This window comes from Marmota monax, unplaced genomic scaffold, assembly GCF_021218885.2.
Source record: "Marmota monax isolate L192 unplaced genomic scaffold, Marmota_monax_Labrador192_F-V1.1 WCK01_AAM20220418_F8-fsc00196, whole genome shotgun sequence".
In the NCBI taxonomy this organism is placed as follows: Eukaryota; Metazoa; Chordata; class Mammalia; order Rodentia; family Sciuridae; genus Marmota; species Marmota monax.
In genome coordinates, this window is record NW_026694390.1 from 919,036 (window position 1) to 933,979 (window position 14,944).

Consider the following 14,944-nt stretch of genomic DNA (forward strand, 5'->3'; position numbering starts at 1 on the left):
TGGAGAAGGTTGTGGCAGTGAAATAGGAAGGAATAAGAATTGAGAAACATCATTTTGTAAGAAGCCAGGGGAACTGGACCAAATTCCCAGAAGGCAGGATGTGGACCAGGGAGGCTGACACAATAGTTGAGGGCATTCATTGGGACCCGGATGTACATCAAGGTGGGGGCTTATTGTCTTCTCCCTTGGCCAGCCAGAGCTGTTAAGGAGGCCACTCCTTTGTCCTGTCTCCCTCTTCTGCCTCAATGCTCTGCCTTCCCTGGGGGTGGCCTCCCCCCATGTGGTAGAGATGGCTCATGCAATACCCCATTCCAGCCAGTGGGAGGAGCAGGGGCCAAGAGGGCTTGTCCCTGGCTCCTGGGGAATGGGTATTAGAGGGGAGAGGGGGAAAAATTAACAGTCTTTGTCATAGTGTCAGAATTGAGATCTAAAAATATCAGAAGTTACCAGATGAAGCAAGAGACTACATCAAAGATAGTGAAAGCCACAGTCAGCCCTGGGATTCAGAAACTTGTGTCTAAGTACAGGACAAAAGGATGAGGATGGACTTTGCAGCCACAAAGGCCTTATCCATTTGGATATGATTGCTGGGACAGTTAGTATCTTATGGGTCATACTGGCAAAAGTTTAAGGCCCAGGATGAGGGAGGCGATAGTTACATCACATTCTGGGATGGCACACCCTTCCTTGGAGGACCGGGCGGAGACCATCTGAGATATCTCTGAAAGTTCTTTGTAGAACAGAGAAATATTGTATACATATTAATGATATTTACATATATTTTCATAACTGTTTGGTGTAAGAGAAAAATAAACAAACACACATACACGTTTCCAAACAAATGTCACAAATATGTGTAATGCACATGCTCTCAAGATCCCCATAATTCTGGGCAGCCCTCTAATGTCTAATAAGTCAACATGAGTCTCTGCCCTGGTATCCCAGGCTCTGCCTGTGTATGTACTTTTGAGGGTTGTGGCTTTCCTCTTGCTCCTGTCTCCCGCCCTCTGGCCAGTCCCTAGTCCCCTGCAGCCAGCTCCTGCCTGCTCCGGAGGCTGTTGCTCCTTCCCACTTTGCTTTCTCCAGGCTTGGACCCAGACTGCATCTCCCACTGCATGTCACAGTCTTTACTGAAGGTTTGGGAGTCAGGGAGGAGAGGACAGCACTTGACAGCACTTGCTGCTGTTGTCCCCTGGCTTGTGAGATACTTGTCTTTCTGAGTCTGGCTTATTTCACTTAACACAGTGCCCTCCAGTTCCATCCATTTCTTTGCAAATGACAAATTATTTTCTTCTTTAAGGCTGAATAATATTCCACTGTGTATATTTCTCATATTTTCTTTATCCATTCATCTGTGGTTGGGCAGCTAGGATGATTCCGCATCTTAACTATTGTGCACATTGGGGTGCAAGTGTCTGACTTCATTTCCTCCAGCTGTACACCCAGCAGCGGGATAGCTGGGTGGTTTGGTAGTTCTACTTTCACTGTTTTGAGGGACCTCTTTATTGTTTTCCATGGTGGCTATACTAATTTACATTCCCAACAATGGATGCAAGGGTTCTTTTCCTCTTTGGGGGAGGGGAGTCCTGGGGATTGAACCCAGGGCCCCATGTACGTTAGGCAAGTGCTCTACCATGGTTATATCACCAACCGCTTTTATTTAATTTTGAGACAGGGTCTTGCTAAGTTGCTCAGGCTGGCTTCAAACCTGTGATCCTCCTGCTTTGGCCTCTGGAGTCACTGGGATCATAGGCCGCACCACCACGCTCGGCCAAGGGGTCCTTTCCTTTCCTTTCCTGAAAACAATTTTTTTTAGCAACACTGTCTTGAAGGTCCTCCCGGGGAGGGAGCCCTGGTGGGGAAAGACTGACGGACCTTCCAAGCTGGAGATGTGGAGACTGTTTAACCAGAGAACAGCAGACTCCAGGGCATGTGACCCCGGCCATCCCTGAGGGGCTGGTGGTTCTGTGAGATGCTCGGATGGGCGCCGGACCACAGGGGGCATGAAGCTGTCATGAGCAGTTTTGCTTTCATGGGACCCTTCAGAACAATATATTCAAATTATACATACATAGAAACATTTGTTTATTTTTTGGTGGCACTGGAGACCAATCCCAGTAGCTTGAGCATGCTAAGCAGGTGAGCTACCACTGAGGTACATCTCCAGCTCTTTTTCTATTTTTTTAATTTTGAGACAGGGTCTCACTAAATTGCCCAGAGTGGCCTTGAACTTATGATCCTCCTGCCTCAGCCTCCCAAGTGGCTGGGATTACAGGAGTGCACTACGGTGCCTGGTTATAAATTTTTAATCGACACATAAAATCGGGCATGTTTATGGAGCACAGCTCAGCACTTCAATGAATACATATACTGTGTGAAGATCAGATTAGTGTAATTAGCATATCTGCCACCTGCATTTGTCATTTCTTTGTGTTGGGAACTTTCAAAATCCTCTCTATTAGCTATTTTGAGATATGTTATTAATTATTGTCAACCATAGTTACTAAAGGGCATTTGAAATTATTCCTTCTGTCCAACTGTACCCCTGTACCCATTAACCATCTTTCTCCATCTGTCCCCCCCTCCAAATTATATTTTATGGTTGCATTGGCATAAGGAAAAATATGCAAACTATATTAAAAATAATATTTTATTTCTGATTTTTTTTTCTTTTTGGTACCAGGGATTGAGCCCAGAGGTGCTTAACCACTGAGCCACATCCCCAGCCCTTTTTTGTATTTTATTTAGAGACAGGGTCTCGCTGAATTACTCAGGGCCCCTCTAAGTTGCTGAGGCTGGCTTTGAACTCTCGATCCTCCTGCCTCAGCCTCCTGAGCTGCTGGGATTACAGGGGTACCCCCTTGTGTCCTCCTGAGCTGCCGGGATTACAGGGGTGCCCCCTTGTGCCCGGCTCCTTCTGACTTTAAAAGACATTAAGTATCACTGTGTGCCCCTGAAAGTACCGTGGTTCCCAGGCTCCAAGCCTCCTGTGCCAATGGATGAGGCTTCCGAGGACCCATGGATGGCAGCTCTAGGGGGACACACGCTGATAAAATGGGAAAAGCCCTTGCTAAGAGCAGGTGTCCAGTGACAGGAGGGGAGGACTGAGGGGAGATGAGTTCCAGGCACCGAGGGTGGCCCAGCAGAGGCTGAACGTGGTCGACAGTCCACTGGGTGAGGCTGGGGGGACCAGGGGTCGGTCTGAAGAATCTGCAAAAAGTCCCTTTCAGGCTGAAGAGTCTCCGACCTCGGGGTTTTCATGCTCCCCTCTTCCCAGCCCCTGCTCTGCCCAGGGAGGCAGTGAGAGAGGCGGGTTCTTGGGAGGCCAGCAGCAGATGCAGCTTTGGTTAACTGGAGCAGAAACAGTGTCCTGAAAAGCTCCGGGGAAACTCTCGAGATAAAGGGAGAGCTTAGAAGAGGCCAGGCCCAGGCACCTCCGGGTCATCAGCAGCCCCCACCCTAGCATGCACCCAGCTGCTGCACCTGGAACACGGTGACCTCCACAGGCTCGGCCATGGGAGAGGAAGGCACCTGGGTAACGCCCGCCCTGCTTCTTCCCATCCCGTGCACTTAGAAAAACTGCTCCAGAGGAAATCAAGAAGCAGTTCTTGAGAGGCCTTTGAATGGGGGCTCAGTAACAACCACGTCTGATGTCCATGACCACAGGGCTGGATCCTGGGGACTGGGGACATCCCAGAACTAAGGTGGAGCCTGTGTGCAGAGCAGCCAGACCCCCAGCCCAGCCTCATGGGCAGCTCTGCCAGACTAGTACTGAAAGAGGTGGGCACAGAGCCTGGGCAGCCCCGTTCCATCTCCAGGTGCCGTGGCCTTCTGGATGGTAGCAGAAGACACGGATAATGCCCATCTGATTTATGGGATCAGTGGCCCCAATGCCTACTTCTTCAATGTCACCAGAGACACGGGGGAAGTGAGGCTGGCCTACCCTCTGGACTTTGAGGTAACAGGGCAGCAGCATGGGAAGGGTCCGAGAGGGGGAGGGAGGGGGAGGGGAGGGGGAGGCCTCTCTCAGGTGGTGTCCAGGTGGCGGGCACTGGCCTATGTACCCACGCTGAGCTCACCCGGGGTCCCTTCTCCCTGCCCACCACAGACGCTCCCGGTCTTCAGCGTCACCATCTCTGTGAGCGACGGTCTCAACACAGTGAGTTGGAAGGTGGAGGGGGCGGAGAGTGACCCAGGGAGGGAAGAGCAGGGTTCCAGGGGCCCACTCTATTTTTTTTCTTTTTGTGGTGCTGGGGATTGAACCCAGGGCCTTGTGCACGTGAGGAAAGCACTCTACCAACTGAGCTCTGTCCCCAGTCCCCAGGTGCCCCCTCTAGACTGTGTGGTCCACCTCAAGCAAGTAGAGCACCCTAATTAATAACAAATTTAATGTTTATTCTTATCATGACCAGAGTTGATATGTGTTATTAACTCAATTACATAATCAAATTTTGTTTACATGAAAGTATGACATTAATTAATGTAATATTGATTAAAAATCAAGTGTCAAACACCTCTCATAGCTGGGCACAGTGGCACATGCCTGTAATCCCAGCAGCTTGGGAGGCTGAGGCAGGAGGATCGTGAGTTCAAAGCCAGCTTCAGCAATGGCGAGGCGCTAAGCAACTCATCAAGACCCTGCCTCTAAACAAAATATGAAAAAGGGGCAGGGGATGTGCCTCAGTGGTTAAATTCTAGGTTCAATCCCTGGTACCAAAACCAAAACAAAACACCTCCCTACCCACGCAGGTGGGTGATCTCAGCTCCTTTGTCTGAATGTGTTGGCATCTACGTTCACATTTCTAAAATATGCTACTGTCTCTTGTATGGAACTGGAGAGTTGGTCTCTGATGTATTCCCTAAACCACATTTTATTAGTCCATTTTCCATGACTATAACAAAGTGCCTGAGGCTTGGCATAAAGAGGTTTGTTTAGCTCACAGTTCCAGAGGTTCAAGAGCATGGTGCTGGCATCGACCAGGCTCTGGCGAGGACCTCATGGCACATGGCTCCACAGTGATGGGCATACATGCAAGAGGGAGAGATCATATCACCAGACAGGAAGCTGCGGAGCCTAGGGAATGGCCCGACCTGCTCTTCTATAACAATCCCCTTGTGAGAACTAGCCAGGAGCCACAGGGAAATTATCGTAATCCCTTCCAAGGGGGGCAACCCCAGGGACCTCCCACTCTGAAAGATTCCACAACCTCCACATCGACCCACTGTGGACGAAGCCTCCAACGCAGGAATCCTTGGGAGAAAACCCACATCCAAACCATAGCACCCACCCCTTAAAAAGATCACTTGAATTCTCGTTAATAAATTCTCTATGTAAACATTTTAAAATTTGCAGAGAAAGCTAAATTCTCCTTAAAGAGCCCCCTGAGGCCAACCCCACTGAAATGTCCACGGTACTGTGTTGCTTCCTCCCCTTCCCGGGTGCATGCGTACATCCCTATATCCATGGAGGAAAGGCTGCCCCTGTTGGTGCATTTCCTGAAACCCACGTGATGGGACCCTGCTGTATGTACTGTCTTGAAGCCGCCTTGTCTACTCGGTAGTTGAGCTTGACGCTCTTTTTGCATTTGTGAATATAAATCATTCTTTCTTTTCCTTGTTTGAAAGTTCTTAAGAAAAGAGGTTTATTTGGGCTCACAGTTCTGGTCCAGTGTTGAGGGGCTCCACCTGGCGATGGACTTCTTGCGGGGGGAGTACCAAGGCTGTGCAGGGCAGCACGTGGGGAGAAATGGGGCGCTCCCCTGTTTCTTGTAATGTCTGTCTTCTGTGTGGGAATGTGTCATGGGGCTTTAGTTAGTCCCCTTTCATGGGCACTCAGGTTGTTCACAGCTTTCAACTGTGGCAAACAAAGCTTAATTGCATGTTCCTGTTATAGGACAGGCACATTTTAAATTTAAAGAATACCTAAAGATATCTGCAATTTCACTTTCAAATGGTTCAGAAAATCTAGGGAGAGTAAGGGAAACTAAATGATGGGTTGATCTAGAAGAAAGGTATCAGGGTTCTGTGTACTATCTTTGCAACTTTTCCCGGCATTTTATTTATATATTTTTTGGTACCAGAGATTGAACCCACAGGTGCATGACCACGGAGCCACATCCCTAGCTTGTTTTTTTTTTTAATATTTATTTTTTAGTTTTAGGTGGACACAATATCTTTATTTTATTTTTATGTGGTGCTGAGGATCGAACCCAGTGCCTCGCGCATGCCAGGCGAGTGCGATACCGCTTGAGCCACATTCCCAGCCCCCAGCCTGTTTTTATATTTTATTTAGAGACAGGGTCTCACTGAGTTGCTTAGGGTCTCGCTAAGTTGCTGAGGCTGGCTTTGAACTTGCGACCCTCCTGCCTCAGCCTCTTGAGTCCCTGCGATTACAGGCATGCACCACTGTGCCTGGCCTTTTCTGGCATTTTAAACCATATTTTCTGGGCTCACCTGGGCTTTCTTACCTGCAGGTGCAAAAAGACATGCCCGTGATTGTGGAAGACAGAAATGACAATGCCCCTGTTTTCCAGAACACTGGATTCTCCACCAGTATCAATGAGGTAACATCTCTCTTAATGGGGCAGAGCATGGGGAAGGGTATATCCCAAAGCGCTTCTCAGAGTGGGAAGCACCAGAGGCAGCCCGTGGTAACCAGGATCAGGAAAACTCTCTCCCAGAAGGAACAGCTACCCTAACCAAATCCAGGGAGAGGCAACCCACAAACAATACTTAGAGCAACATTTTTCAAGCAACTAGATTGGATTGGAATTCGTTCAGTTATAGCAGAAGGGAAGGGAGTTGATTTTTTTTAATGTATCCAAAAAATTTAGAGATACCACTGACTTCAGCCTTGGCTAGATCCAGGTACTCAAACTGTGTCCTCAGCAGATGTCTCTCTCCACCTCTTGGCTCTTCTCCTCTTGCTCTCTTCATCATGAGGGATAGGAAGCAGTTCCAAAATTAAAGTGGCAAGGAAAATGTCCCCCAGCAGCTCCAGATTAGCATCCTAGCAGCTTTGCAGCTTCAACAGGAGAGCTCTCTCTTCCTCAGGGATTCCAGGCTAAACCCACGACTGACTTTCACAGGCTCACTTGGGGTCATTGTTAACCTTGAACTAATGTAAACTCACGAATGCTCTGATTGGCTAAATCTGCCACATGGGCCTTCCCTCAATAAAAGGGCACAGTCCGGTTGAACTACCTGAGTGGGGAAGAGGTTCCCCGATGGCTATTGGGTAGCAAACACACCATCACTTGGGAATGTTCCTGACCACTTGGGTGCAAAGACCTGTGGGGGGGGGGGAGAAGGCGTGCTAGGCCCGACACGGGCTGGCAAGGTCTGGACAGTCATGGGACAGGTTCTGATGGAGTGCTATGTTGCTAGGCGCTGTTTTAGGGGCCAAAGTTACTGGGTGAATGACGCCTCCCTGGTTGTCACCTGCAGGGGCTCCTGATCTAGTGAAGGGCACAGATGATAATCTATAAAAGTGGGACTGAGTTATATGAAGACTACAAAACAGGGCAAGTGAAAGAAAGTGACTGGGAAGGGATCTGCTTTTGGTGGAGTGGACAGGGAAGGCCAGAAGGAGCCTGTTGGAGGTTGCTCCGGGGAGAGCATGTTCCAGGCAGGGGAACAGCAGTGCAAAGGCCCTGCGGTGGGAATGAGCTGGATTAGAGTGGCTGGAGAGTAGAGGGTGAGAAAGGGGTGAGATCACAGAGTGGGGCAGCAGCCTGACCTCAGAGGGCCCCAGAAGCTGTCTGGACTATGTTCTGGGTATAATGGGGGAACACCTGGAGGGTTTTAAGCACAAGAGGGATATGGTCTGATTCATGCTTTTAAGATGTGTTTGGCTGCTGTGTGGAAGTAGCAGTCCAGAGCAAAGGCCTCCCAAAAGAACCTTCCAGAGGTTGAGGCAGGAGGATCACAAGTTCAAGGCCAGCCTCAGAGACCCTGTCTCAAAATAAAAAAATACAAGGGCTGGAAATGTAGCTCAGTGCTGAAGCACTCCTGGGTTCCATCCCAGCACCAAGATAGAAAAAGTAAAAAAAGAAGGAACCTTCCAGCTCTGCTGGGTGTCGTTTGAAATTCAGGGCTGTACGCTGTAGAGAGCCCACGGGGTGTTTGAGCAGGCAAGTGGTATAGTCAGACTGGGTTCTAGAACGTTCCCTCACTCGGGTCCTGACAGGCTGCACAAGTCAGAAGCCAGTTCAGGTGGTGGCAAGGCTATTAGGGAAAGGAGGAGAGTAAGGTCCTGCCCACACCATCCCTGGATACCTCCAAAGGCCCAGCCCACTTGGGAAGGACGCGGTCACATTTTCCCAGGGGACAGTTGAGGCAACTGAAGCTCAAGAGTGGTAGAGAGGATTTGAGCCCACAGGTGACAAGTCCCTCCCTACAGACCCTGCCTGTTGGCTCCGTGGTGTTCTCGGTGCTGGCGGTGGACAAGGACACTGGGCCAGCAGGCGTGGTGAAGTACTTCATAGAGAAGGTGAGTGTGGCAGTCCTAGGTGTGGCCCCGGGGAGCGCGTGTGCCCTGACTGCTTCTGTGGCCACCAGGGGGCAGCATATCCACAGCTAATCCACAGAGTCACAGCTCGGCTCTGGCCTGGCCCTGGTCCCCTGGCTTCCTCTCACCCCCCCTGACCCAGCTGCCAGGGGAGCCCCACTTTGTCCATTTGCCAAAGGAAGCCCCCTGCTTCCTGGTACCTCCCTCCCACCCTCCCGCACAGGGCCCTGTCGGGTCCCTGGTAGAGCTGACGTCTTTCCACCCCGTAGCCAACACACTCCTGGCTTCTCAGGGGAAATCAGGGCTCAGAGACATTTGGGGTCTGGACCAAGGTCACACAGACGACCCGGATGTGCGAGAAAACTTGAAGGCAGATTTGCTAGGGATCATGCCACTCCTTGGCAACAACTACGCCCTTGGACATCTGTTGTCTCGTGGGACCCTCTTTTCAACCCTTGGAGGCAGTGTCTGGTCCAACTCCACTTTCCAGAGGCAGCAACTGGGAGTAGGCATCGTGTGACTTGGTGAAGTTCGCAGGACTTGTCAATGGTAGAGCCCTCAGAGCCGGCTCCTGGGGGTTCCGCTGTCCTGAGGGTCAACCCGAATGTCCCCCGCCCCAGGTCATCCCTACCACTCTGGACAGTGAACATCTCTTCACAATCCTGGACAACGGCTCGATCATACTCAACGGCAGCCTCAGCTACAACAACAAGAGCGCCTTCTACCAGCTGCAGCTGAAAGCCTGCGTGAGTGGCCGGCAGGCGGGGGCCGGGGACAAAGGGCGACCCCCAGCCCTGGCTCACAGAAAGCCCGTCTCCCCACAGGACCTGGGCGGCCTACTCCACGACGACATCATCACCCAGTGCTCCTCTCCCGTCTTCCTGTCCATCACGGTGGTGGACCAGCCTGACCTGGACCCTCAGTTTGTCAGGGAGTTTTACTCGGCTTCGGTGGCCGAGGATGCAGCCGTGGTAAGTGTCGGGGACAGGAGGGGACCGGAGGGCCCTGGAGGAGATGGCAGGCAGAGGAAAGGGCCAAGGGCACTGACCAGGCCTCCTTCCAGGGGACCTCGGTGCTGCAGGTAGAGGCTGTGGACGGAGACAAAGGCGTCAATGACCGTGTGACCTATAGCATCTCCAGTGAGAACCGGGGTGTCCTGCTGGGCTGGCCTGGGCTGGGGCAAGGCATGGGGTGGGGGCTCTGCCAGGGTCACTGGAAACAGCTGCTCCGTCTGCCTCCTGGTCAGACTCCACAAGGCCCGGCTGGTTCGCCATCGAGGCAGACGATGGGGTCATCACAGTGGAAGGCAGCCTGGACCGCGAGCAGCTGCTGGACGAGGATGAGCAAGTGCAGCTGCAGGTCACGGTGGGTGAGCCGCCGTCCTGCCTCCCCGCCTCTGCCCTTTGTCACACCCTCTCTGAACCCTGTTCTCTGCCCTCTGTCATTGCTCCTGCTCTGTACCTCAGGCCACTGAGAGTAACCTCAACATCTACGGGCAAGAGGCCAAGGTGAGCCTGTGGGTCACTATAAGAGTGATGGACGCCAATGACCACAAACCTGAGTTTTACAACTGCAGCCTCCCGCACTGCGCCTTCTCACCCCAAGAAGCCCAGGCCAACTTCACCGGCTACGTGGATGAGCACGCCTCTGCCCGCATCCCCATCAGTGGGCTGACCATGGTGGCCTACGACCCAGACAAGGCAGGTGCACGGGCAGCAGGCAAGAACAGAGGGTGATGGTGGGTGACGGCTGGGGAGGTAGGTGGAGAAGGAGTGGCAGAGAACATGGCAGGAGGGTGGGTGGCAGGCCCCAGGGGAAAGACGGCACTGATGGTGAACATGGGTGACTGTGGAGCGTGGGGGTCGCGGGCGATGCCTGGAGATGTTGGACGACGTTGAGTTGGTGAGTTACGACTCGCTGGCGAGTTGTGCCCGGGGTGACTCCAGATGGTGTTGAACAGAAAGGCAGGGTTGAGTGGGGGTTGGGGTTGGGTGTGGGAACTGCTGAGTGCGGTGGAACTTCTGGTGGCGTTGGTGACAGTGGTCAGTGACTGGGGTATTACTGGGAGTTGGGAGATGCTGGGCACTGTTGCAGCCACAGTGATCTGAGTGAGTGTGACATTGGAGGGGACTCTTACATGAAGATCCATATTGAGAGGTGGTCACCTGAGTGGTGCTGACCAGTACATAACCATGGGTGGCATTGGGTGGTCCTAGGTGATATGGAGTTTGTGCAAAAGGTTGAGGGTGCTGGGTGTGTTGAGCTGGTGCGTGGTGTGGACTGAAGGGTGGCATTGGTAATGGAGTGCTGCTGGGTTGGTGTGGCGATGGGGTTGTTAGCGAGACGGAGAGGAACACTTCATGGGAGGGAGGGCAGTGTGACCAGGCTGGGTCTCCAACCCAGGTCTGGGACCTGCTGTGCCTAGGGAAGTCCTCATCTGATAAGTTCCCGTTTGCGGATTCTAGTGACCAGCCCGGCCTCCTGGGCCCTACTGCTTCAGGACCTCTCGCACGTGGGACCTCCCTGGGCAGGGCTTCTGGAGACAGGAGCCCGGAGCTAGAGATGGGGGAAAGACGCAGGTGGGGAGGTGGGAAGGGGCGTGGGATCCCTACTATACCACCCACCTCTACAGGGCGAAAACGGCACCTTCCTGCTGTCCCTGGAGGGCCCTGACGCAGGAGCCTTCAGTGTCTCTCCTGAGTTGGCCGCAGGCTCCGTCAACGTGCAGGTCCTGGTGAAAGAATCGGAGATGGTGGACTACGAGAGAAAGACAGAGATGACGGTGCAGGTGAGGGGCGCCCTGGGTCGTGGGGGTCAGGGCCACCGGGCAGTCAGGCCCCAGCATCGCTGCCTTTTCTTCTGTCCTCAGGTTGTGGCCACTGACTCGGTCAGTAAGAACTCCTCTGTCGCCATGGTGACCATCCAGCTCCGAGACATCAATGACCATAGACCCACATTCCCCCAGAACTTGTATGTGCTCAGTGTGCCAGAGAACAGCGCCACGGGCTCTGTGGTCACCAGCAGCATCCAGGTGACTGATGGGGAGTGTGGCTGGGCCAGGATGGGAGGGAGAGAAGGGCGGGCCTGGGGACCGTGCCCCTGCTCTGAATCTCTGCATCATGTCAGGAAGCACGAGGGCCCTGTTTCCCAAAATTGCATGCTAGGCAGAGAGTACCATTGGATCCAAACAATGTCTCACCATCTCTCTGCCTCATAGGCCACTGACCCAGACACGGGTGAATGGGGCCGCATCACCTACAGCCTGCTCCCAGGAAATGGGTAAGGTCTTAGGGAGGGCGGTGGGCAGGGGGGAAAGTGGGGCTCAGGTCTACCTCTGTGCTTCACCGTGGGACTAGGGTAGCCTGAGAAAACGTAGGGATCTCGGTTACATTTTAATTTCAGAAAAACAAGCAATAATTTTTTAAAAAAATGTGTACTAGTCTGTTTTCTATTATTATAACACAATACTTGAGACTGGATTCTTTATAAAGACAAGAGGTCTCATTAGCTGACAGTTCTGGAGGTTTAAGAGCACGGTACCAGCATCTGTCGGGGACCTCACTGTGGTGAAAATGTGTATCAGAGGGAGAGATCAGAGGTGAGACAGGGAATGAGAGGGGGCGGAGGGGCCGGGAACACACCTCCCACCAGGCCTCATTTTTTAAAGGCCCCGTGGCCTCTTCACATGGCTACTCTGTGAACCAAGCTTCTAGCAACAGGAAGACTTGGGGACACACTCAAGTCACATCCAAATCATAATAAGAATGGATGTTGGAAAGATCGACAGTATGTTTTAAAATATGTGTCACTGCTTATCTGAAACTCAAATTTCAGAGGGCATCTTGTCATTTTTTTGGCTACATCTGGCCCCCCCGAACAGGGACGACGTCTTTGCGGTGGATCCAGACTCAGGGACACTGACTGTGAAAAATGGCACACTGCTGGACCGGGAGAGGCAGGCCGTGTACTACCTCACCCTGCAGGCCACAGACGGCGGCAACCTGTCCACTTCCACCACGCTGCAGGTCAACTTGCTGGACGTCAATGACAATCCCCCGGTAGTCAGCGGCTCCTACAACATCTTCGTCCAGGAAGAGACGGGCAACGTCTCCGTGACCATCCAGGTGTGAATTGGCCTGGACCTGGTAGGTGGGATGGGGGAGGGACCAAGCCTGGCTCGGCGGTCTGCTGGCCTGGATAGAGTCTGAGCTCTGCTGTGTGGCCCTAGAAAGTTGCTCAGCCTCTCTGAGCCTCTGTGGTTGTTTATTTTTATTTTTTTTTAGTTGTAGTTGGACACAATATCTTTATTTTTTATTTATTTGTTTTTATGTGGTGCTGAGGATCGAACCCAGGGCCTCATGTGTGCAAGGCAAACGTTCTGCCAAGGAGCCACAACCCCAGCCCTGAGCGTCTGTTTTCATAAAGTGAAGATAATCATAATATTTATTCTCAGGCCCACTAGGGGATAATGAGATAATGGACGTGAAGTGCTCAGCATAAGGCAAATAGGTCTTCAAAAATAGGCTGCTCTTTTATGTGCACGGTGCTGACTTGAGAGGGATTACCTAAAAAGTAAGATGACAATGTAGAGGAAGCCGGGTGTGGTGGTGCACCCCGAAACCCCAGCAGCTCCGGAGGCTGAGGCAGGAGGATCGCAAGTTCAAAGCCAGCCTCAGCAATTTAGGGGGGCCCTAAGCAACTTAGAGAGACCCCGTCTCCCTATAAAACATGAAAAGGGCCGGGAGGTGGCTCAGTGGTTGAGCGCCCCTGGGCTCAATCCCCAAGACCTCTCCACGAAAGTAGAGGAAATAAAGGGGGTTAAAAAAAAAGGGTGGCATTATTAAAGGGCCCGGGGAGAGTAGGACTCAGAGCCCAAAGAGCAGAACCTGCAGTGGAGTTGGAAAGATCGCTGACCGTGGGGGCAAAGTCAGTGCTGAGCTTCCTAAAGCCAAAGCAAAACAAAACGAGGACACGCAGGTTAAATGACATTAAAAACACCTCGTGGGCTGGGGACGTGGCTCAGTTGGTAGAGGGTCTGCCTCACGTGCACAGGGCCCTGGGCTCGGTCCCCAGCACCTCAAAAGCAACAACAACAACCAAGCACAACACTCGAGGCTCCAGAGAAGCACCAAGGAGAACGTCTTCTTGTGTCCTGAGGATTTCAGAGGCTTCTCTTGGACTTTCTGAAAGCAGGTCTGGTGAGAAGTGGGAAAGCAGGTCCCCAGGATGACCATCACTTGGCCACAGAGCCCTCCCGTCTCGCTGGGGACCGGGCGGCTTCCTGAACACCTGCAAAGCAGTTGCCCTAGTGGTTCCCATTTCACAGGAGAAAACTGAGGCTCAGAAAGGTCAAGTGGGTTTCTAGGGTTGCACAGCCAGCAAATGGCAGCCCTAGGACTTCCGCCCAGACTTCTGGGAGCTGGAGCCCCTTTTCACTGCTCCTCAATAATCCCCTCCTGGCTTCCGAGCTCCAAATCTGCCCAGTGTGAGTCCTGACGAGTGCCTGGCAGATTAATTGGTCTGAGTTCAAGAAACGAACAGGGGCAGGCTTTGGGAAGAACCATCTCTGGCTGCTTATGAAGGAAACTTCTAATGAACAAGATCTCAACAGAACTGAAATGAAAGGGCTGGAGGTGGGAACTGGGCAGGGAGGAGGGGAAATATCGGCTCCAAGTTAGAATAACCTGGCATTTACCAAGCACCCACTCTGCCTAGCTCCTTTGCTGGACCTCAGGTCCTCAGAGATGAGGTCACCATAATTCCAACCCATGGGTAGCTCTCAGCTTCAAGGAGGGCACAGTGTCATCTCTGCCATATTAAAGGTAACAAAACGATGGACCCAGAAGAAGCCTCAACTTGGCCTAGAGTCAGTCAGGGCAGAGGTAGAGGGCATTCAGGATGAGGAAACAGCATGTGCAAAGGACCCGTGGCTGGAAGAACTTGTATCCTATGACTTGTTTGCCCCGCATACAAACCAAACACGTTTGGGACCCTGGCAGGACAGGAACACACCTGTACACACACACTCACACACATTGGGTGAAGAATTAGCTTTTGAGAATATAGCACTCGGGCTGGGGTTGTGGCTCAGGGGTAGAGAACTCGCCTAGCTCATGCGAGGCCCTGGGTTCGATCCTTAGCACCACATAAAAATAAATAAATAAAACGAAGGTATTGTGTCCAACAACAACTAAAAAATAAATATTAAAAAAAAGAAAAGAAAATATAGCACTGTAGTAGTCATCATGGGAAAATCGCGATCTTATATTTTCTGATGTTTGAACGTCTGTAGTGCACTTCCCCATGGCCTTTACCCAGTAGCCTCTCGGATTCATAGGGAACTGTCTTGATCACTGCTCTACCCGCAATGCCACGGACATGTAATAGATGCACAGTGAACGTTGCGAGGGGAATGCATAATGACGTTAGCGCCCA

General features: G+C 52.0%; 1 protein-coding gene across 3 annotated transcripts in view; it reads left to right on the plus strand.

The window, feature by feature from the left end:
- Cdhr2 (cadherin related family member 2) overlaps nucleotides 1-14,944 on the plus strand; it is a 42,034-nt gene that overhangs the window by 14,911 nt on the left and 12,179 nt on the right. For all 3 annotated transcript variants that reach the window (XM_046468113.2, XM_058586614.1, XM_046468111.2), the window contains 13 exons: nucleotides 3,819-3,958; nucleotides 4,109-4,159; nucleotides 6,474-6,563; nucleotides 8,402-8,491; nucleotides 9,130-9,255; nucleotides 9,334-9,480; nucleotides 9,573-9,648; nucleotides 9,756-9,874; nucleotides 9,976-10,209; nucleotides 11,142-11,297; nucleotides 11,379-11,540; nucleotides 11,727-11,788; nucleotides 12,390-12,633. In XM_046468113.2, coding sequence (XP_046324069.1) covers nucleotides 3,819-3,958; nucleotides 4,109-4,159; nucleotides 6,474-6,563; nucleotides 8,402-8,491; nucleotides 9,130-9,255; nucleotides 9,334-9,480; nucleotides 9,573-9,648; nucleotides 9,756-9,874; nucleotides 9,976-10,209; nucleotides 11,142-11,297; nucleotides 11,379-11,540; nucleotides 11,727-11,788; nucleotides 12,390-12,633 — 1,697 coding nt within the window. The remainder of the gene's footprint in view (nucleotides 1-3,818; nucleotides 3,959-4,108; nucleotides 4,160-6,473; nucleotides 6,564-8,401; nucleotides 8,492-9,129; nucleotides 9,256-9,333; nucleotides 9,481-9,572; nucleotides 9,649-9,755; nucleotides 9,875-9,975; nucleotides 10,210-11,141; nucleotides 11,298-11,378; nucleotides 11,541-11,726; nucleotides 11,789-12,389; nucleotides 12,634-14,944) is intronic.